At 47.2% G+C, this 23,526-nt stretch overlaps 1 protein-coding gene across 1 annotated transcript in view; it reads left to right on the forward strand.

The window, feature by feature from the left end:
- Notch2 (notch receptor 2) overlaps positions 1 to 23,526 on the forward strand; it is a 142,163-nt gene that overhangs the window by 70,683 nt on the left and 47,954 nt on the right. Inside the window, exons 5-10 of the mRNA XM_031374957.1 lie at positions 1,569 to 1,691; positions 17,532 to 17,765; positions 18,916 to 19,071; positions 19,655 to 19,843; positions 20,998 to 21,111; positions 21,813 to 21,926. Coding sequence (XP_031230817.1) covers positions 1,569 to 1,691; positions 17,532 to 17,765; positions 18,916 to 19,071; positions 19,655 to 19,843; positions 20,998 to 21,111; positions 21,813 to 21,926 — 930 coding nt within the window. The remainder of the gene's footprint in view (positions 1 to 1,568; positions 1,692 to 17,531; positions 17,766 to 18,915; positions 19,072 to 19,654; positions 19,844 to 20,997; positions 21,112 to 21,812; positions 21,927 to 23,526) is intronic.

Below are 23,526 nucleotides of genomic sequence, written 5' to 3' on the forward strand. Positions count from 1 at the left end.
GTGTCCCTGACTGCCTTCCCTCCATGCCCCCAACCCGCCTCCCCTATGTGTCCCTGACTGCCTTCCCTGCATGCCCCCAACCTGCTTCCCGCATGTCTCCCAGCCTGCCATTTTTTCCTCACTTGCATGCTTTTAGCTCCAGTGCTCTTCCTTTAGTTCTGGTGCTCCTCCTTTAGCTTCAGTGCTCCTCCTTTAGATCCAGTGCTCCTCCTTTAGTTCCAGTACTCTTCCTTTAGATCCAGTACTCCTCCTTTAGCTCCAGTGCTCCTCCTTTAGCTTTAGTGCTCCTTTAGCTTTAGTGCTCCTCCTTTAGCTCCAGTGCTCCTCCTTTAGCTCCAGTGCTCCTCCTTTAGCTCCAGTGCTCCTCCTTTAGCTCCAGTGCTCCTCCTTTAGCTTTAGTGCTCCTCCTTTAGCCCCAGTGCTCCTCCTTTAGCTCCAGTGCTCCTCTTTCCCCTTCACAGTAATGTCCAGTTTCTCTCTTGCCCTCTCTCCCCCTTTCCCTTTCATTCTCAGCTTCTTCCCTCTCTTCCTTCCAATCTCTCTGTCCTTTTTTTTTTTTTTCTGTGGCACTGGGGCCTGTGTCCTTTAGACAAGCACTGTACCAAGCTCTATGTGCAGCCTCAAAGACTTAATTAATTAATCATTGATTGATTAAGCTGTTCTTTTTAGGAATCTAGACAGGAGCTTTAGAAAACCCAGTACCCTGGTGTTTGGAACCAGTTCCTGGTTGTCTAAGTATATATTTGTCTTCTCTGATTTTATTTCACAGAAATGAATGTGAGGTAGTAACTCTGAACTCAGGAGGTATACTGAGTGACTTTCTTTTCTTTTTTTCTTTTTTATTTTTTCCTTTTTTTTTATTAGATATTTTCTTTATTTACATGTAAATTTCTCCATTCCCAGTTTCCCCTCCAAAAAACAAACAAACAAACAAACAAACAAAAACAACAAGAACAAACCCTGTTGCCTCCCCTCTCCCCATGCCTGCCACCCCACCCTCTCCCACTTCTTGGCCCTGGCATTCCCTTACACTGGGGCACAGAACCTTCACAGGGCCAACGTCCTCTCCTACTATTGATGATTGAATTTGCAATCTTCTACTATACACGTGCTGCCAGAACAATCAGACCCTCCATGTGCAGTCCTTGGTTGGTGGTTGAGACCCTGGGAGCTCTGAGGGTGCTAGTTAGTTCATATTGTTGTTCGTCCTAAGGGGCTGCAAACCCCTCAGCTCCGTAGGTCCTTTCTCTAACTCCTTCACTGGGGACCGTGTACTCAGTTCAATGGATGGCTGTGAGCCTCTACATCTGTGTTAGTCAGGTACTGTCAGAGCCTCTCAGGAGATAGCTATATTTAGGCTGGCTTGTCCTTCCTTCAGTCCCTGAGTGACTTTCATTGTCTAGCTGTGCTTAAGGCCAAGGAGTAGAGGACTGGGTATTTCTTTTGCATCAGCTGCTGGGGTGTGTACTGAAATCATGAAGCAGGTCTGTCCCGTGACTATGTCCTGCGAGTGAGAGCAGAACACCGTGCTGTGAGATTCTCATTGTCTTTTGTTCTTCTCTGACCAGGTTTTGAAGGGAGCACCTGCGAGCGGAATATCGATGACTGCCCTAACCACAAGTGTCAGAACGGAGGGGTTTGTGTGGATGGCGTCAATACTTACAACTGCCGCTGCCCCCCTCAGTGGACTGGTAGGTGCAGGGTAGAGCTACCACAGGGTGCTTAGCTGTCAGAGTGTGGAGCCTGGCTCCCATTCCCAGGCCTTGAGTGGGGCTCTCCCATGATTCTGTGCCCACGCTGAAGTGTGTTCACAGGCACTGCTGGGCAAGGAGAGCTCTGAGCTCAGAGCTGGGTCAAGCACTGTTCTGGGTCGGAGAGCAGAGCTTAGCATCTGTCAGCCTGTAGTCTGGACACAGAACATGCTCAGTAGGGATTTGAGAGGGAAAATAATTATGCTTTGATCAATAAACTGTGTATGCCTTAAGAACCCAGAGCTTATGGTTTATCTTGGACAGACATTTGTCCAATCTCATTGCCAGGGGCAATGGGCAGGGACTCTTGGTGACATTATTGCTGCCATGTCTTCCTCCTTTTTTGTATCCTTTTTGCACAGTGATTTAAAGTCAGTTATTTCCCTACCACTGACATGAGTAGATCAGTTGTGCTTAAATCCTTAGCCTTTTTGAAGTTTCTTGTGCTCCTTAGGTTTGTAACCCATTTTTTTGAAAGGTGAGTGATCTTATGCAGATATTTGGCTTTGGATTCTGCTCATGTTGACCTGTTTATCTATGAGTGATGTAGAGATTAGTAGAAACTGGTTAAGAAATGAAGAGCTGAATAAATAGTCTTTAAATTAATTACGTCCGACATGGTGGTACACACTTTTAATCCCAGTACTTGGGAGGCTGAGGTGGGTAGATGTTTGTGAGTTTAAGCCAGCTGGTCTCATAGCATGTTCAAGGGCATCCAGAACTGCACAGTGAGAGTCTGTCCTGCCCCAGTCATCAAATTTCTATATATTTGTGTGTGTATATGTGTGTGTGTGTGCGCATGCGCACCCCCCCCTTGAGCACATATGTATGTATGTGTATGTATGTGGGGTACATTTGCTATTGCATCATCTGGGGGTCAGAGGTCTCATCCTGGTTGTGTCTTTATACTTTCTTTTCACCATGTGGGTCCTGGGGATTGAACTCTGGACACTAGGCTTGTGTAACAGGAATCTTTCTTCTCTGCACTATCTCCGTGGTCTAAACTGACTGTGTTTTGAGAGAAGTCGATTGGCTTAATTCGGAAGGAGGAGGAGTGAGTTAATGTTACCAGAGAAACCTGAGCTATCTCCTTCAGGAAGCAGCCAGGGCTCTGGGTCTCTGAAATGCTTTCCCTCCTCTGAAATATATAATTATTTAGAGTGCCCCAGTACTATAGACCATGGATAGAGAAGTCTAAAGAGGATTTAAACCTTAGTGGTGCGATTGTTTTCTGGAAGAGCCCGTAATTCTACTTCTAATCCCCGTTCCTCTGAGCACTTTCCCACAGGTCTAGAGTCGGACTTCTGCAGTTTCTTCATGACACCCTGGTCTCGGGACGTCATTCCTAACACCTCCTGACAGATTTTCTTCTCTCTAGCTTTTACCATTCCTGTGGCACATTTTTCAGAAACCATTTTCTCTCCCAGCTTAGAAACTATCAGAATTACGTGAGAAATAGTCACTGCTAATACTGGACCCTGTCTTTCCGAAGGTGCCGTGTACAGGGTTGGGATGAATGCTTGTTGGCCTTGGCTCTGTCCTAGCCTCTGCTTGTTCTGTGGAGTGTGATCCATGGGCATTAGACTTCTGTGGCCAGGATTCGGTAACTGGTGCTGTAGCTCCATAACTGACTCTTCTCCTGATGTCGCACCAGGCTGCCTGCTCTAAGCTTGGTTCTGGAAGTGCCATGTTAGGGAAGGGTTCTCTGAGAATCAATGTTTAACCCTGGTGTCCAGCTGGTGCCTTCCTGCAATGACAGTCTTCCCTCCGGAGTGCCATTCTCCAGCTTCCTTGTACTGTAGAAAGGGCAGCGGAGGTAATGGAGAAGCTTCCTCATGCACTGCTTATTTCTACTGATCTCTGTAATGCGGTGATCCTCAGCCTCTGGTTTGCCACCTCCTCCACTCACACCAGTTCTTTCATTTCCAATGACAAGGTTGTGTCCGTTCTTAGATGAAATCCAAGCTCTTCCTTGGCTGCGTGAAGCACCACATCTTGTGTCTGTTCGGTTGTGTTCTCCATGTGCATCCGTCAGTTCTTCTCACCCAGGCGATTCTGCCCAGCAGTCCTGTCTGCACAAGTGTGCCTCCACATCCGGTCCTCAGCCAAGTTCCCCTTTCTCAGGTCTCCCCTCTGTTCCTCTCCCTGCCTGCCTCAGGTGCTCTCCTCCCAGGAAGCCTTCTCCTGCCTCTCTCCAGGCTGAGCTCTTGCTCCCCTCTGGCTGCCTTTCACTGTGAAGTGTTCCACAGCTATACAGACACTATTTGGTGCTTGCTATGGTGGAGATGTGGAGTTATGGAGGGTTGAGCCGCTATCACAGATGTCGGTAGCTGTATTTAGTGGCTGGCTTCTGCCGATGCTGAGAATACGGAGGTAGTTTTGTTTCCCAGGAGCCCTGTTTTTATTGCTGTTAGAGCTCTGAGCTCTACATAATTGACAGGAATGAGCAGAGCTCCAACTCACTAGTTAGACATGTTAGTATCTTAATGTGCTAATTGTATATTTTCTATTAGGAGTATACCCTATTGAGTATCCTTTTTAGATGATGATGCATAATGCATACCTAAGAGAATTAAATTATCTGTCCTTAGCAAACAAATAGTAATTGGGTTTGTGTTTTAATCTAGGCTTATTGAGTTTCAAATCTGTGGTTTCTTTTTCTGTATCAAGTGGGCTCTGTGAGATGCCTTTTATTTTTTATCTTTTGAGGATAAAGACCATTGAAGTCCCTATAATGCTCAAAAATTCAATTTCTAATTTCATTATTCTAGGATTTCATGATTTGTTTTCCTTTCTTGGGAACTTCACCGGTGACTCTGAGGTTAGAAGTTCACACGGTGTGAAGGGTTCACTGTCAGTGTGCTGCCTCTCCGCCTGTACCTAGGAGCGGCTACAACTGTTCCTAAGTGCCCTGTGGCTCCCAGCTGTAGTTGAAGTGTGAGCTGCTTGGCTGGCCTTTGATGGGCAAGGAGGGTTATCTCGGACTAGTGGGAGAGGAAATGAGGTTTCTAGCCTGCCCTGAGAGAATGGGTGAGATTATACGGTAGAAGCAACTAGCATGGCTTTGCACATCCATGGGGAATTGGGAGGTTGCCTCATCCTTAGTGAGGACAGCAGGAGCAGGACAGTTTTGCTCTGTAAGTGGGCAAGCAGGAAAAACCTCCTTTCACGGCTCTAGACCTCCGGTGAACAGAAACATCTCCAGTTCCAATCATCGTTGATTTGCAGTAAAGAGAGTTTCTTTTTCTTGGGCTTTTTTTGTGGCCTGTAAAACCCACATATGCTACTCACTCTGTGGAGTCTTAACAATCAATGTGCAGCAGTGGGTCTTATACCCTTTTTGCTTCTTCAGCAACATCAGTTATGATGAACACTCTGGAGCCATTTGTTGGTGGTAGTTGCTAGTTGTGTGTCTGAAAGCATCTGAAATGTGATGTGTCTGAATTCAGGTGTGTTGTAATTGCTGCACAATACCTGATTTCTGAGGATGTTGGTATGAAACAGGTAAAATATTCCATTTGGGAATGCTTAGAGATCAAGTATTTCATATACAATGTTTTAGATATATTGAGTTTGAGAAAATAAGTCAAGGGTTAATTTCACTTTTTCTTTTTAAGTGGCTATTAGGAGTTTTAGAATCTCACGTGCGCCCCTCTCTGTGTCTGTGTGAGAGGGGCTGCTACACCTTCTGAGGTAGAGCTGTGCTGCTGCTGCTGCTGCTGCTGCTGCTGCTGCTGCTGCTGCTGACGACGACTCCCGGCTCCCCTACTTAGGGCAGAACAACTCTGCTTCTGGTACTCCATAGTGCGCACGCCAGCCTTGTTCTGACCTTGTTCTATGATAGCTCCTCCCCAGGGGATGGGTGGGGCTGTTGTAGCTCTGTACAGAGCTTTTCATCTTTAGTTACTAGTGAGGTTTTTTCCAAGTCTACAAGCCTCCAGAACTAGCCAGCGGTGCTCGCTGCTCGGGTGTGCCGGAGGTGGGTAGGAATCCTGCTGGAGAATGTGAATATGCAGATATTCCTTAGGCAGGCCCATGCAGAGAATCCATGCAGGCTCAGCACAGTTGCCTTTATTATGCAGCCTTGGCCCCCTGCCATCTTATCAGGACAGCTCTGCTCTGGCAAATGTCCATGGAAGGGAAGAACTTTAAAAAGCCCCAAATTTATTAGGGTAGTGTAGATTAATGTTTTGTCTACATAGATGGTTATTTCAATTTTCTTCTTAAAGGTTCATTTCCTTCAGAATTAAAGTTGACTCTAAGCTCAACTCACGAATTCCTCTGTGTGGCTGCTTTTGGTTTTGGGTTCATTCCCAGGGCAGATGTGATTGATTTTCCTGCTCTCATTATTAATCCAGAAATGTAATTTTGACTTGGGCTTGGAATAGTGCTTTGGGAAGCAAAGCAGAGGCAAACAATGAAAGTTAGGTAGATTTGAGTCAAATAAAGTGGACCGTATCTTCTCTTCACTCTCCTTTATAATAAATGCAGTGAGCCTTCAGAGTGAGTTTTGATTGCTGTTGCTCTGGTTTCAAAGAGAACATCTGGCCTGAGTTTGTGAGTGCTTGTGCCAGAGGTGGGCCATGAGCTCCAGGGTTTGGGAACAGAGCTTGTGTGCTGGTGTTTGGATGCTGAATGAGGTGGTTCCCCTTTGGTCCAGCCTCTGATTGGTGAGTTGCCGTGGAAGCACTCCCTAACCCCTTTTGTGTTTGTGTGTGTGTGTGTGTGTGTGTGACTACAGGGGTGGAGCGGGAACATGTCTTAGGCTAAGATACTCTGTATGAGTGGATGGGAAAACAGTCCTCACATTTCAACTTCTTTGTTGTCCACCAGTTGTTAGAACTTGATCTCCAGCCCACCTTCTGGAATGCTGCCTTCTCACCCCCAGTTTTGTTTTCTTGTCAGTTGGATAGATCACCAGGGTGGTCACCTGAAGCATCCATGTCCTAGAGGCCCCTTTAAAGCTGATAGGATGCCTTGTGGGTAGAAACAGCTGTGAAGGCCTCCTGCCCCGTGGCTCCTTCTTCATATCTAGCTTGGGCCTCACTATAGGCCAGCAGTGTATTCCAGGTTGTTAAGTCCCTGTGGAATGCCAGTGAGGACGCTCAGGAGCATCTGCCTGTTGAACAGCTCGCACTCTGGGAGTCTGTAAAGAGCACAAAGTAAAGGCAAGCCCCATTTTGTAAGCTTTGTCAAAAGAAGGGGAAACCCTACAAGCAATCACAGTAAGAGATAGAAAGATGAGACAGATTCAGAACGAGGTGTAGTGTGGGTTAGAATTAACACACCCAGTGAGGACTGAGAAAGCAGACGCATGCTTTGACTCATAGGACAGTGCAGGGCTCATGACAGAGAGAGAGGGAAGTAGGGTAGAGATGATGTTGACTTTGAAGTAGGTTTTCAGAAAACACTAGCAGGAAGCCAGAAAAGAGGAATAGAGGCAGATAGAGGGAGATAGAGGTAGGTAGAGGCAGGCCTGAGCCTCAGATCTTTTTAGGGGGTGGGACAGTGAGTTTCTGTGAGAATCTATCAAGTTTGCGAGGCAAACTGTCTAGTGAGTAAAACAAGGTTGAAGCCTGAATTGTGACAAGCATTTACGCTGAAGAAAATAGAGGAAGCTAAGAAAGGGGGAGGGAAGAGATTGGAAGAGAGCTTTGTCCGAGGTACCACTGAGTCATAGGCTATCCCACGAGAAGGCTTCTGCCTGCCTGTGGTACTCTTGTCTGTTCTATCTGGTTTATAGGTTCAGTTTACCTGGTAGATCCCTGGTCTTACTAGATGTAGCACTCCTGGGGCCATTTTTAATAAGTGATAGCTCCTGGATGAGTGAAAATCAGGAGAGTCAAGAGTGATAAGATCACATTCTTTCTTTTTTTTTTTTTAAACAAAACCAAACCAAACCAATATGCTGTATCTTACATGTGGGAATGTGCACATGACTGTATGTGTGTGTGAGAGCAGTTGCCTACAGAATCCAGAGGTGTACAATACTCATGTTGCTGGAACTGCAGGTGGTTGTGAGCCACCTGATGTGGGTGCTGGGACTTGAACTCAGGTGCTCCTGAAGACCAATATGTGAGCTTAACAACTGCTGTCTCTCCAGCCCTGATCACATGTATTCCTTACATGACTGAATCATAGTCCGTGATGTGTACATAGCACATTGTCAGTTTATAGAAACTTCTGTTGTCTCTGTCTCTTGACTGATGTGAATAGTACTTCAGTAAACATGGAAACAGATGTCTCCATGATATACTGGTGTCATTTCCCTATATGGGATTGCTGAATCTCATGGTAGTTCTATTTTTTTTTTTTTATTTTTATGTGCATAGGTGCTTTGCTTGCATGTATGTGTGTGTTCCATGTGCATGCAGTGCCCATGGAGGCCAAAAGAAAGCATTGAGTACCCTGGAACTGTAGTTTCAGGTGGTTGTGAGCCATCATGTGGGTGCTGGGATTTGAACCCAGTTCTTCTGGAAAAGCAGCCAGTGCTCTTAACTGCTGAGCTATTTCTCCAGCCCTTAGTAGTTCTGTTTTCAAACTGTGAGTAGCTTCCATACTGGTAGTCATTCCTATCAACAGGGTGCAAGAGTCCACTTTTCTCCACATTCTAGTCAGCGTTTGCTATTGGGTGTCTTTGATGAGGTAGCTCTTGCCTGGGTGAGAGTGTCTCCTGGCTCTGATTCACCTTTCCTGTCCTCCATGGGGTTTCCATTTGTAACCTGGGTTTTAAAAACTCACTTTATAGTATAGTTAAGACTTTTGAAATCTTAGTGCATCTTCTTAATGTATTGGGCTGTGAGTACAGTTTTGGTGCAACTAGTCAGTTATACTACAGCCATCCCATGTGTGTGGCTTCTTCATTTTAGCTGAGTTTTCAGTCAGTTAGGTAACTGAGTGATGCACTCTGAGAGCTATTGGGAGCTGGAAGCTTTTGGCTCAGTTGTCTTCCTGTACGAAAGCGTTTTGGTGGTAAAGAATTCCTGGTTCTCCAATTTATGCTGAGATTTTAGGCATGTCTCTTTTGCTTCTGGTGATGAGTCCTGGGTGGGGTGTAGCATCGGATGTGTATTTCTTCCTCCTTGATGGTCAGCATTGCTGTCCTTGATGTCCTCTTCGTAAGCTCTTAAAGGTCATCCTTCCCTCCCACAGAGCACAGCTCCTCTGCATTGCTATTTCAGTCTGCCTTCCTTTTCTTTTGCATCTTATGAGAACATCTCAAACTCTCCCCTTGTAACCCCAATTTATAGTTTCTTGTCTTCTGTTTTCACAGCCTGTGACCCTGAGTTTTATTTGCAGTGCATTCTTGTTTTCTTGTGACACACAGTTGTCTTCCTCCTTCTGTCTCTGCTGCTTCCCAGCCCCTTCCACTGACCCTGCTGTTCTGTGTTGTTTTAGAACCCAAGTTTGTCAGTGTCTTGAGAGCCGAGAACCATCATTTTCAGTGTACTAGTTGCTGGCAATGAGTATTTTCACAGTGTGCTCTTTATCTGATCTGTGGCACACATCCATACTTTATATTGCAGAGCCTTTTAATAGCCCCATGTTGGAGTTTTCCACGCTGCTCATTCTGCACAAAGTAACTGCTTGTCTGTAAATAGAGAAACTCTGGGCTATTTGGATCCCCTCACCCTGAACCTCCCTGTGAGGTGAGGGTTCTCCTATGTCAATTGGCTTAGAAGTGAGGGGCCTAAAGAAGTGGGGATGGAGCCAACACATGGGCCTTCCAGTGGGGGGATTGAAACTTGGCACACCTTCTTCTCTGGAGAAACCTCTGTGCCAGGGGCCAGCTTCCTGAATGCCAGCTCTGGCTCAGCTCTCCACAGAGGCGAAGCCTGGCTGTGCTTTGGTGCCGTTGCATCCGGAGTTTGCCCCAGATGCACCGCAGACTCTCTGGTTGCTATAGTGGCCACAGTGGCCTGCAACTCCTCTGTGCTTTAAATTGCTGTTGACCTGGAGGGGCGAGGTGGAGTTCAGCCCATTCTTCCTGTAGCAGGGCAGGCTTCTGGAACACAAGTCGGATGTGCTGTTTCTTCACTTAAATGCTTTGGGGGAGAGTCCTTGTTTTGGGATGGAGTTGCAGAGTGCTACATGGAATCTGCTCTCACTGCGTCTCCCCACTACCCATGCATACCTTGCAATTCAGTTGCACCCCTTCTTTTTCATTGCCTCAAATGAGCCATGCTTCCTCTTCATTCAAACTGTGCACACCACATCATTCTGCCAGAAATGTTCTCCACTCCTTCCTTCCACTCACACATATACTTGTAGACAGCCTGCTCTGCCCGTGTGTCCCTCGGACTTTCACATCTCAGTTTTGTTCTCTAGCTCTCTGTTCTCCTGAGGCAAAAGGTACCCATTAAAATACTTGACACCCTGTATTATCGATGTTTGTGTGGGATACCCACTATTTGCCTAAACATCTAAAGGGTAGAAACCAGGGCTGCTTTGTTCATGGATAATCCCAGTACAAATAGTCCAGACATGACACTGTGTGTGTGTGTGTGTGTGTGTGTGTGTGTGTGTGTGTGTGTGTGTGTTGAGGCAAAAAATGAATAGGGACATCATTAGATTTTCTGGTGGTTCCTGACGTCATTTTCCCCCTGGATTCTTTGTTGAGAATGTTTGTAAATTGAGCTTATCACTTGGAAAGATGGTGTTTGGCAGTAAATGGAAAGAACTTACAGAGATGTCTGGCACCTAGAAATAATTTAATGCATACGTTTTTACTGTTAGAGGTCAGCAATTGAGAGAGAGACCAGACCTCTCTCCCTGCACCTTTACACAGATGGTAGCGCTCTTAGGAGGACTGCAGGAGCTCTACTGCAGGCCGCGTCTTGGAAGGTGTCTTTAGGGATGGGGTAGGCTTCAGTTAAGAAGAAAATTATTATCATAACATGGATTGCTCTTGGATCTAATGAAATAGATTAGGACAGAGGCAAGGGGAGCTTGGTGTCAAACTGAGATGCCATTTAGCAAACAAGGGACTTGGATGAGGAGTTACCAAGCTGACTGGTGGGTGTAGATAAGGACAAAGGAGGCTCTGAGGGATGGACAGAGTCGATACCCTCTGTTGCTGCTGGAAAAGTAAGTGAGATTATGAAAATAAGAGAAGACAGGGAAATCACTCATTTAATAAATAAACATTCCTGGATAATGTTAGCTGGGCTTTCTGCTGAGCTGAGGGGATTCAGCAATGAGGTAGGTGGCTGCCATCATTTCTCTATAAGGTTTAGAGTCCTGAAGAAACAATAGTGAGATGTAATAATCTGACTATGTATAAAATCTGATCTGTGGGGAATGCCTTGCAAGATTAGTAGAGGGTGAGAGGAGAATGGGGAAAACTAATTTTGTTTAGGCAGTAAAGGTCTCTGGGGGAAGATGACACTTCAGATGTAGACTGTGAGTAAGAGTTATGTGGGAAGGGCAGGGTAAGAATGTCCCCAGGCACAGGGAACCACATGTCCTAGTGTCAAGGTGAAGGACTGCGACCACTTTGAGGCATGGACAAAGAATTGGAGGAGCTGGTGCAGAAAACATGACAAGCACCAGGATCATATCCTACCAGAGACGCCATCAGAGGGCTCAGAGAAGCGGGTGGCTTAATCCAGTTTATGTTAAGATCACCTGGAAGCTCTCTAGAAAGCGGCATTGGTTGTGATGCAGGAAAGGAGGTTTTTGAAGAGTCCTGAAGGAGCTGGTGGTGTGGAATTAGCTCTGTGAACTTCCCTTCTCCCACCACATCTTAGCCACCCCTACCCTCTTGGGCTTCCATAGAGTGTGTGCACACTGCTGAGGACTAGTTCAACTACCATGAGTCCTCCAGGCCTGTACAGCTGTCTGGCTTTTCTTCTGCTCTTTAACTTGAGAAATAAACTAGAGTCTACATAGAGAAAGTTTATGGAATAAAACTGGAGAAATGTTCTCTGTGGCCTGAAGATTGAAACTCTAGAACTCGAGTGCTTATTGATTTCCGGATGGAAGGATGTGTCCAAGGTGAAGTTAGGATAGCAGGGTCAGGGACAGTCAAACTAAACTTTATGCTTCTTGTGTGGGGATTATTGTCAAAATGTGCGTTGACTCTTAATGTGCCTGCTGATGTGATAAAATATTCCCTGCAGACCTTGAGGTCCACAAATGGGGGGTCGTATTCAGAGCACAGGGCTCAGCAGGCAGTTCTCCGTTTCCCTGAGTGGCTTCCCTTTCCCTCATTCCATCTCTTATAAGTCAGAGTAATGGTTTTTGTGTGGCTTGTTGAGAAGTATAATGAGTCCCTTGAACCCTGGCCTGTTACAGCTGCTAAATGGTGTCTGTGTTTACTGGGCTGTGGCTCATTTGGCTAGAGCATTCAGATGGCCCAAGTCCTGCAAAACTAGTATAGGGCCTTATTTACCAGTGGCAGGTCGGTGGTGGTCTTCCCCTGCAGCACTGCTGAGCTCCCTCTGACTCTTCTGTGCTCCTCAGTCCTTTCTGTCCCTAGTAGTCAGCTCAGATGCCTTTTCCCATTCTGAAAGTTGACGCCTGTAGCAGTCTGACAGTCCCAACTTTTTAAGCACCTATTTCCACTTTGAATCTGGGTCTCTAGTTCTTCTATAAAGAGCTTTTCTCAGTTGGGCAGGTTAGCATACTTCTCTGGCCCTGCTCCTCATCTAGAGCATAACCGGATGTGCCGCTGTCTAAAGTCTGTTTTCCACCAACCTCAAGTATATCTGGCATACATTCTGAAGCAGATGGTAGATCCAGACCTTCTCCTTGTGAAGCCTGTAGTCTAATGGGAGGAGAGATGAGAGTCGGTGGGATAAAGTTCAGCTTTGCCAGGTGCCAGGACAGATGATTGGAACAGTGACAGTGTCAAGTCACCAGGAGATGGGCATGTGGAGATACCGGTTGAGTCACGAGCAAGGTCCGAGGGATGGTGAGTTGCTCACCCTGTGAATTGGAATGGGTAGAGAGCATAGGATGTGCAGAGCCTGCCGTAGGAAAAAAACAGCATTGGACAAGCTGCCGGAAGCTGTTGTTGGTCAGGGAAGATGTCTGAAGGGGCAGGCCAGGCTTGTGTGGCTGTATGTACATGGACAAGTCAGAACGTTTTCAGTAGCTTCAGCTGGTGTCAGTGTTTAGAGTGTCGACCAGCTGCAGACTGGTGAGTGTGACGTCTCAGACCAGATGGATCTGGGCCCCTTGTGGCCATGTTAGAAAGACAAGCTCTACTCTCTTCCTCCAGCCCAAGGGAGACCGAGAGGGCCTGAGCAGCCCATTGCTCTGGTCCCAAGGTTAAGTGGCGGCAGCCTGCAGCATCTCCAAGTGAAAATTACTACGAGGTGATTATTGTCCTCTGAAGACTTGCCTCAGTGAACTCTGCGCAGCCTGCTCGGGGAGTTCACAGAGTGGTTTGTGTTGACCCAGATGACAGTGTTGCCAAGACTGGGGCTGGGCAACAACACTTCCCACTGCACACTATGATTTGCTAGGTAGCTCATGACTTAGTGTTCTCCCTCTCTTCTTGCTAAGTGTCCCTTGTCCTTGTCCAGCCTATATTCACAGGTGATTAACCTTTACTGTCAATCACGTCTTCCCCCACCTGTTCTTTACCTGTTACATCAGGTCCAGAGTTCATATTCAAATTTAAAGTCTTAAACCATCTCCAGCCTTTTAAATCTCCATCAGGGGAGCACACTGCATTTATTTGCTGTCTTCTAAACCTGCCTATGATGTGTCTTCCTTCTGCAGTAAGCCCCCTTCCTCCCATAAAGGCAAGCACTGTGTTCCTGAGGGCAATGGGCAAAGGCAAGTGGCCAGAGAGCATACATTCCTCTGAGTGCCGAAACTCTCATCTTAATCTCTCATGACCCTCTGCTCTGTTGCTTTCACTAGGATAGTCTTTATGGTTGACAGCTGGCCCTTCTCACTGAACTTTAGGAACTGGGGGCGGGGACCAAGGCTGAAGATGTAGCTGAGTGGTAGAGCATTTGCTTAGCATGTGCAAAGTGCTGGGTTTGATCCCCAGTACTGCCACAAAGGGGCCTGGGCCGGGGGAGGGGATCCGGTGTGGAGTTAGCATGGTAAAGGTTTTGGTGACAGAACTCACTAAACTTGGAAGCTTCCTTGCTGCTCAGCCTCACCTTCTCTCACTGTGGGCTTCTGCCTGGATTTCCTCCTGCTCAGAGCAGATGTGGACATGAAGTTTGGTAGCCTAGGAGACATTCTTTTGGAAATTTCAGAGCAAGGGATTGTAGTAACTATCCAGGCTACCGTTTTTAGCATCTTTGATCATAGAGCTTGGTGACAGACTTGTACGAGGGAAAAAACTATCAGAAAGGAGCCTAGGAGGTTCTTGTTCTACAACCTAAGAGAAAAACGGTCTGGTTTGCAGAAAATCACTTCTAAGCTGGTGTGCCCTCAGGTGTCTAACTAGCAGTATCAAATGAATATGTAGATATGGTCTCATTGAAGCAGTCATGAGCTGCCCATCCCTCAAGTGTGTTTCCATTTCAGGCAGTGCTTTGCTGCTGTAAGAGCCCCCTAATCCAGTAGAGTGACTCATGGTCTTGGTCTTCAGTTCCCCCACTGCCCCATCTCAGTCTTCCCCCACCATCCCGCACAATGCAGCATGTAGAGCTGGTCTGATCCAGTCGGACTCACATCACCAGTCGGTGTTAAATTTAGTGCAAGGTGGACCAGTTACCGTCCCAGCTTTCCTGCCCTTGCTGCCTGCCAGTGACTCTCTGTTGTTCAGTTATAAATGACATGGTTTTGGTGAAAGCTCACAATGTCTGCTTCATTGTAGACAATGCAGCTATTACTATCGTTTCCCAGGAGTGTCAGGTTTCTTTTCCAAGGAAATATTATTTTACCTACTTTTTCTTTCTTACCCAGTCTCTCTTACGATAGTATGTATAAAATATACTTTTAAACACAACAATGTCTCATACCCAGATTTATCTCAGGGCCTCACTAAAGAATGGTGACACGAACCATGCTTGCATTCCACACGTCAGCATGGTTCAGGGGCAGCACAGCCATCTGCGTTAGTGTAAGTATAATGGGCTAGACTCAGCAATTACCTAGTTTACAACAGCTCTTTACCTACTTCGTGGTCGTGTATTTATTTCTCAGCCCCGCCTGAATCCTAATAACAGAGCTGTCATTCTTTGAAGTAGCATGTTTGCTAGAAGCGTAAGGGAGCAAATGTTTTGTACTGAATGAAGTCATCTATCCTGCAGTGGGTGTTTGCACTCTGAGCTCTTCTGCCTTCACTCTGTTGCTCTCTCATTCTCCCCTTTCCATCATTCTGTATACCGTCTGTCTGTCTTCACTCCTCTTCCTCCCTCCTCTCCCCTTCCTTCGTCACTTCCTCCGTCCCTGTCTTAGTCATTTCACTCATTTGGTCTTTCACCACTTTGCTTACCACCTCACTCATTCACCCATTCATTCATTGTTTTCCTCTTTCACTTGTTAGCTCCCTTACTCCTTCCCTTCTCACCTAGTCTGTCTGGAGTCATTGATACTTTAGTAACAATCAGTAGAACGTCCTTTCAGATCGGGAAACCTGCTGCACACAGAGAGCCTGCTCAGAACTGTGCTGCTGAGTCGGACGACAGGAGCCAGCAGTCCCAGTGCCATGATGGTGCTATACTCTGCACTGTACCCTTACTGCTTTCCCTGCAGACCAGCTGCCTTAGCCAGCCTGTCCTGTGGCGTGGTGTTTTCCGTCCAATAATGGAAAGAGACACAGCGATGGAACTTGGGTCAGATGCCTATCCTACATCTAGCAGTAGGGCCAGATCATGGTAGTCATAAGCGCTCCCTCAGAGGCCCTGCAAGTAAAGCAAGGGGAGGAGCAGAAAGGTCTCTTAGGAGAGACCCCAAACACCCACACCCATCCTGCCAGGCAAGGTAATGGCCTATGCTGCCAAGACACAAAAGCCTCAGACAGATTGTGTGCAGTGAGGTAGTAGGAGAGGAGCATGTAACTAAGCAAGTGTGACAGTTATATTGGTTGTATAGTAGAGGGGATGAAGGCCAAAGCAGAAGTGTAGGTGCTCAGACTCATTTAGCACAAGCCTGAAGTGAGGATGCCACAGCTGGGCACAGTGTGGGCCTTCTGTAGATATGTACCTCCTTAGGAGGTATTCTGGGGACTGTGGGTAGCTTTAATATTTTTCAATTAATTAAAATTAATCTAATAAATTAATAAAGTAGCTTTGGAGATAGAGTTTCTCTGTGTAGCCCTGGCTGTCTTGGAACTCACTCTGTAGACCAGGCTGGCCTCAAACTCAGAAATCCGCCTGCCTCTGCCTCCCAAGTGCTGGGATTAAAGGCATGTGCCACCAGGACCAGGCTTCAGTATTTTTAAAATTCAAGCATTCTGTGCTTTTTTTTTCATAAGTAGATTCCTAATCAGAATGCCCCCTTCAATTGATCGTTGAAGGTTTTATTTATTCATTTATTTTCAAAGGGGGAATGAATGTTTTTTTTTTGTTGTTGTTGTTGTTGTTTGGTTTTAGAATTTGTTATGGTTTAGAGAATTCAGATAATCTAATTTTGGTAGCTTTTGAAGCAAAAACTGGTTTTAAAATAGTTCCTAGAAGACCAGTTTTTAATTTGTTTTATAATCCAGGTGGCCTGAGACTCAACTGCTTTTGTGGATTATGAACTCCTTGTTGTAAGGAATAATATGAAACATTCCCTTATTCTGTGCCCAGGATTCCTCCCAGCAGTTCAGTCCCCATGGTAGCTGGCACTCACAGCACTTCTGTAGGAGTACATGCCCAGCAGTGGTCCTTTAGTGCTCTGTCAGCTGGTGGGCCTCATTCAGCTCCTGTTGCATTGGGTAGACCGTGGCCCTCGGGGTGACACTTGGGTGGACCGTGGCCCTCGGGGTGACACTTGGGTGGACGGTGGCCCTTGGGGGTGAGACACTTGAGTGGATGGTGGCCCTTGGGGGTGAGACACTGTGCTCCATTCTCATTCTTCTAGGCTTTTTCTTGCACATCTACACTTTACTGAGGCGTTTGTTTTAAATCTTTTCCCTATATTCTTGCTCATCCTAATTTTTAAAAATGTTACGGTCTCTATTTTGAGCTAATTGTAGCTTCACACATGGTTGTAAGAATTACCGAGAGATACCTGGGACCCTTTCCCAATGTCTTTGTTAGTGACATCATGTGAGATGACTGCACAGCGTCACAGCCAGGGCATTGACACAGACATCATCCATGCTCATCCTTGCTCTTTTCACTTGCCTGTATACCTCCCTCCCTCCTTCCTTTCCTCCCTCCCTCCTTCCTTCCTTTTTATGTGTATGTTTTACCTGCGTGTATGTCTGTGCACCACATCTACGCCCTCAGAGGCCAGAAGAAGTCATCGGATCCCCTGGAACTGGAGTTACACACAGTTGTGAAGCCACTCTGTGGGTGCTAGGAATTCCAACCCTGGTCTCTCAGCAGAGTGGCCAGTGAGTGCTCTGGAAGGCTGAGCCATCTCCCCAGCCTTGCTTTTCTATTTCTTGGCCCAAGAATTTAGCTAAGACAAGGCACCTACAGAGTTTGCCTCTTACCTAACTAGCTGGATGAGTTTTCATGTTGTCAGAGCTTCCTGAAAGGCCATTTCTTTCTGATAAGTGTCATTTGGATAACTTAAGGTCACCTTAAATTTCATAAGAGGACACAGATTGCTGTGGGTACCATTTACATCAGCCTCAGGCAGCTCAATGAAGGGCTGTTAAGGTGAAATCATTTATGACCCAAGGGTCCTAACCCAGCATCTTTCCCCCCAAAGGGCAGTTCTGCACGGAAGATGTGGATGAGTGTCTGCTGCAGCCCAATGCTTGTCAGAATGGAGGCACCTGCACCAACCGCAACGGAGGCTACGGCTGTGTGTGTGTGAACGGCTGGAGCGGAGATGACTGCAGCGAGAACATCGATGACTGTGTCTTCGCCTCCTGCACACCAGGGTCCACCTGCATTGACCGCGTGGCCTCCTTCTCCTGCCTGTGTCCAGAGGGAAAGGCAGGTAAGGCCGGCAGCGCAAACAATCTGGAGGTGGCGGAGGCTGGAGCATGCATACCCTAGCCTTCTCTTCTATATGGCACCTGCGTTTTTTGCCATCTGAGGGGGGATCACACGGGACCATTCTGGAACGCAGTCTGATAGTGAAGGGCCAGTCATCTTCCCTAGATATTCAGCTCCAGTAGAATTCTTCAAGACTCTGGCTAGAGAAGTGCCTCAAAAATCCAGACCCAGCGGCCAATCCATGGACCCAGGGAGGCAGTTTAAAGGAAATGCCCATTTATTCAGAAGAGTATGGTTCTGCCTGTGCGCCTTTACAAGTCTCTTAGGAAGAGCTCTTCAGAGAGCACAGGTCACATTGCTTCTGGACAGCAGCTAGTTTTTTAGGAGGTAGCTAAGCACTGCAGGCAAACCCATTAGAAGAAGATGGCCCAGTCAAGAAAACCTGTGCCTGGCAGTCTTGAGACATCCTTGTTTCTCTGCCATTCCCAAAGCCACACCTCTAGCTTGGTGGAAGGAGCCCTGGCCAATTGCAGACTGGAATATCCGGTTCCCACCAGAACTCTGCAGAGCAGGAAGCCTAGTGCCTCCTCCCTTCTCCACTTCCTCATGCCTGGGCACTTGGCTGATCCCCACCCCCCTTGCCCTGGCACCTGATCCAGGAATGTGCTGATAGGATTCCTTGGGTGCTGGAGAATAGACAGGTGATGCTCAGCTCCAAGGCTAGTAAGGTGCCAATGAGCCCGTGGTCATTAGGGAATGTGACATTGGAGAGGGAGGATGCTGGATAAAACATTGGGAGCATGGAGTGCTTAACACTTACTTACAAGAACACTTATCAGAAATTCAGATTTAACCGGACATCTGCTATTTTTGCTTGCTAATGCTGGTACTCTCCATAGGATATCTCTGTTTTCCTTTGTTCTTCCACAAATACACGCCCTGCCCTGAGAGCTCTAGCACAGAGCTCTCACCTGCAGCCAGGCTGTCAGTGGCAGCTGAGGGCTGTGGCATGTCCCTAGTGTAGGATCACATGAAGGGAATGTTACCTCCAGATCTTGATATTAAGTTTGGCTCTCCTGACTTTGATGGAGAAAAAGCATTTCTCTAAGAGAGATTTTGTGTGTGTGTTCTCTTGCTCTATGCCGAAACAGGTCTCCTTTGTCACCTGGATGATGCCTGTATCAGCAACCCTTGTCACAAGGGGGCGCTGTGTGATACCAACCCCCTGAATGGGCAGTACATTTGCACCTGTCCACAGGGCTATAAGGGCGCTGACTGCACAGAAGACGTGGATGAGTGTGCTATGGGTGAGTCCCTGGCATCTTCTCTGGACTTGGAGGTGTGTTGGCTCAGCAAGTGTTTCAGTGGGAGTGTTTTGTACGTTAGCAGCTGTTACACCCAAACCTTGATTTCTTCTTCCTGTTCTATGCACATAATTTACATTCGACCTTTCCTGTACATGCATTCTGGGAATTATATACAATGGCAGGTCTAGACTTGATTCTTAGTAGAAGCTCCTGAGCTGGGCCGATGGCCCACTCAGCTGTTAATTATGTACTATGTTTGCAGAAGATCCAAGTTCAATTCCCAGGACCCATATCATGCAGCTCACAGTTCCTTGCAACTCCAGCTCCAGGGAATATGACCTCATCTTCTGGCTTCAGACATATATACATGCACATAGCTAAAAATAAATAAATTAAACTAATATAAAGTTGTACCTCAGTAAGAGTTTAAAAAAAAACAGCCACATTTAGAGATCACTCTTGTCATTTCTTCTTATAAATTAGTGAATAAACTTGAAAACAGTGATCTTGTTTAAAGTGGGGCTACCTTTGTGGGAACTCTGGCAAGCGCTTGGTCCTGATAACTGGTTCTTATGCGTTACAGCCAACAGTAACCCTTGTGAGCATGCGGGAAAGTGTGTGAATACAGATGGTGCCTTCCACTGTGAGTGTCTGAAGGGCTATGCAGGGCCTCGCTGTGAGATGGACATCAATGAGTGTCACTCAGACCCCTGCCAGAACGATGCCACCTGCCTGGATAAGATCGGAGGCTTCACCTGTCTGTGCATGCCAGGTAAGTAGGGATGGTCAGCTGTGCTGACAGGACTCCCCAACTCCATGCACTGTGCCAGTGTGGGATTGCCTAGCTAATTGAGCAGTTGAGTCCGGAACCCCCTGCAAGCCCCATAATTACAGAGAAAGTAAAGACAACTGGGGTAGTCAGAGCAAAGCAGACCAAGTCAAACAAGACCACCACGTCAAGCTCTAGTTCCACACCATGGGAAGCCTTGGGAGCCATTTCCCTCTAGCACCCTCTACACATTGAGTGTCCTGATGCTCTGATGGATTACACGCGCCATCCCATCTCACTCACTTAGAGACTTAGACGTTAGCCACACTTAATGCAGGTACCTGCTGCTTACCCAGAACGAGACCCTAGCTCAGCTGTGTCCAGGGGCAACTCCTCAGTGCACAGAGACAGAGTGACGTGACAGCACAGCTCAGCTGTTCTGTTAATAATGGAAACCAGCACCCTAGCCTCGGAAGGAGCCCCTCCTAATCCTGACCTGCACCCCAAGTTGCACCACTTCAGTTGGTCTTAGGAAGAGAGAGAGAGAGAGAGTGTGTGTGGGGGGGGGGTCCAGAAATTAGAAGTTGGCCACAGAATGTGGGGAGTCTTTGTTTACATGCTGTGTCCTGGGGTGTACCCTGGACATTGGTCACTTTTCTTGTCACTGTGGTGATGTACCTGACAGAACCAATTGAAGTCCCACAGTCCATTGTGGCAGAGGAAGACATGGGGGCAGGGTATGTGGTGGCAGCTCCTCATACTTTGGTGGGTTGGGAAGCAGAGATAACAGAAACAAAAGCAAAGCTAACTGTTGTTTTAATGTCCCACTGCCAGTCTACCAGCTAGACTCTCTCCCACAGGTTTCCTTGCCTCCTGACACTATACCAGCTGGGACCAGGTGTTCAGGCACATGAGCCTGGGAGGGGATTTCACACCCATACCATACCAACCCTGCCCCTTCCTCACATTGGCAAAAATGTGTATGGCATCTACCTTTTGTCCACTCCAGGGGCTACTCTGTCATAGCAAAGACTCTTTCTCTTTGAAGAACTGCTCATGTTTGCAGGGTTTTTAGCTATCTCTGCACATGTGTGCTCCCTTGGCTGGAATGGCCCCTTTATTTCTGTCTGAGCTGCATGTGTGGTCCATTTGTGCAGGATTCAAAGGTGTGCATTGTGAGCTAGAGGTGAACGAATGCCAGAGCAACCCGTGTGTGAACAATGGGCAATGTGTGGACAAAGTCAATCGCTTCCAGTGCCTGTGTCCCCCTGGTAAGTGCCCGCCACCTGTCCCTGTGCTCTTCCAAAAAACGCCAAGCCAGCTGACCCCAGGAAGGGGAGGGGAAGTGAATGCGTGTGGGCCAAGCATGAGGAAGTCATTAAAGTGGCTACTTGGGAAGAGACTTTGTGTATGCTGAGGTGGGGAACTGCTTCAGCCAGTAAGTCTTCCAAGTCCTTTGTGGCCTGAAGTCCAAGTCTGTTCTCGAATGGCCCCTGACCTCCCTGTCTGTCTGAAACAGACATTTCAGAGTGCTCACACCTCACAGAAGTGCAGCATTTTATTTTTTCCTCATGAGTCATATTCCTAAATCCCAAGATATTTTTTTCCATTAAGTCCAGGCCGGCAACATACATCAGAGTTTTTCCAAGAGCCTCTGCCTCTGCTGATGTTGAAGGCATGCCAGCTGACTGCTGTGGACAGTGGCTTTTCTACTTAATCTCCAGAGTGAAGATCCTTTTAGTCTGGGGATATAGTTCCTAGTTTGAGACGCCCATCTTTCAATAGTGTCTCGGTTCCTCTTGCTTCCCCTGGAGATGGACCCGAGAATCAGGGGTAGAACCCCAGTGCCTCTGACCTCCAAGCTTTGTGTTGGTGACCCCTTGGCATATGCTTTGCCACTGTTTCAACTCACTGTTTCAGTAGAGGAAGATGGGTCAGTCCCTGATATCGGTCACCTCGGTGCCTCTTCCAGGGTTCACAGGCCCAGTGTGCCAGATCGACATTGATGACTGCTCCAGTACTCCCTGCCTGAATGGGGCCAAGTGCATCGATCACCCGAATGGCTATGAATGCCAGTGTGCCACTGGTAAGTGTCACCCACTCCCCATGCCTTTGAGGTCCCTTGGTGGAATTGCGGGAAGGGAGCTGCCCTCCCTCTGATAGCCAAGGGCTGGCTCATGCTAGAGCTTTTGCTGCAGATTTCCTGCTGCTCTTATGGTCCCTACCCGCAGCCCCCCACTTAGCTCATTTTCACCACATAGTAGTTCTGCACACTTGTTCAGCTGGTGTCTGTGTGTTTATGGAAAAGGTTTGGGCAGCAGTGAGCTGGCTTCCCAGGTTCCTTGGGAAGAATTCTCTAGAAGAAAGCTGCTCCTCACTGACGCTCTCTTTAGGGCTCTCATCTATTGTCTTTTGAGCCAAACCTTTGTGCAGTGCAAATACAGATGTCCTTGAGAGTTGGCTGTGACTGACGAGAGAGCCCTCTCTAGGAAATTTCAAACCACCTCATGATTTGATTCTGCATTCTGAGAAGCTTTGGTCAAGCTGATACACATCTGGGTCTTGGACCATATTTCTCACTTGGGAGTGGACTTCATTAAGCTGAATGACTTTATCACACTTGCTGTGCAGACACATGGGTCATCAATGTGGAGAAAGTCTCAAACTATTAAAAAACAAACCTCTTCCTTTTTTGACTCTGAGATAGAAGCTATGGGGAGGGCTAAAGAGAGGGCTGGAGCAAGAACATTTGCTGCTCCTGCAGAGGACCTGGGTTTGGTTCCCAGCACCCACACAGCTGCTCACAACCAGCTATAACTCCAGTCTCAGGGAATCTGACACTCTCTTCTGGCCTCTGTGGGCAAAACACACACACACACACACACACACACATGTGCGCGCACACAGTTCACATGCATACATATAGGCAGGCAGACACTCAAAGTCACGAGTAGAGCAGAGCATGAGTTCGAAACAGTTTCTGAGCACATAGGCCTCGTGCCTCTGATTTCTCTCCGGTCAAGCCCACTCTGTTCCCACAGTGGTGCGGAACTGATGTCTGTTGTGGGTGTGGACTCAGCTGAGCTGCCTTTTCCTCATAGGAATGATGGCCTCCTGTTGGAGATGCTCTAGACGTTTCCAGCCTGTCTCTGTGGAGCATGACCTCACAGCAGTGAGGTTACGCACTAGATCTCATGTTTAAGGGACAGGAGGGTGCCGAGATGCTTGGTGGGTACTAACCCCTCCCACATCAGCCTGAAAACATGAATTCAGCTCCCAGATCTCAAGGTGCAAGGAGGGAACCTACTCCTAAAAGTTGTTCCCCGACTTCCATGTGACTGCTATGTACACGCCCACACCACATTTTAAAAAATAATAATTTAAAAATAAATTTAAAAAATAAAAGGGAGGAAAGATCTCCTGGAGCCTTCTGGGAAGAGACGGACATGGATCAAACTATACCTCAGTTGTGGGATGCTTACTTATCAGAGGGTCATTAAGTGGATCATCCATTTTATTTAATGAGCATTTATTTAGAAATTAATAGCGTAATATACTCTTGGAAGGGCTCTGAGACTCCATCTCTGTTCTCTAGACTCAGATCTGTAAGATAGACTACGTGAAACCATAGTTAGTGCCTGTGTGTTGGGTTGAGAGGAAAGATATTCAGAGGCAGCATACAAGGA

The sequence above is a fragment of the Mastomys coucha genome, unplaced genomic scaffold (genome assembly GCF_008632895.1).
Source record: "Mastomys coucha isolate ucsf_1 unplaced genomic scaffold, UCSF_Mcou_1 pScaffold16, whole genome shotgun sequence".
In the NCBI taxonomy this organism is placed as follows: Eukaryota; Metazoa; Chordata; class Mammalia; order Rodentia; family Muridae; genus Mastomys; species Mastomys coucha.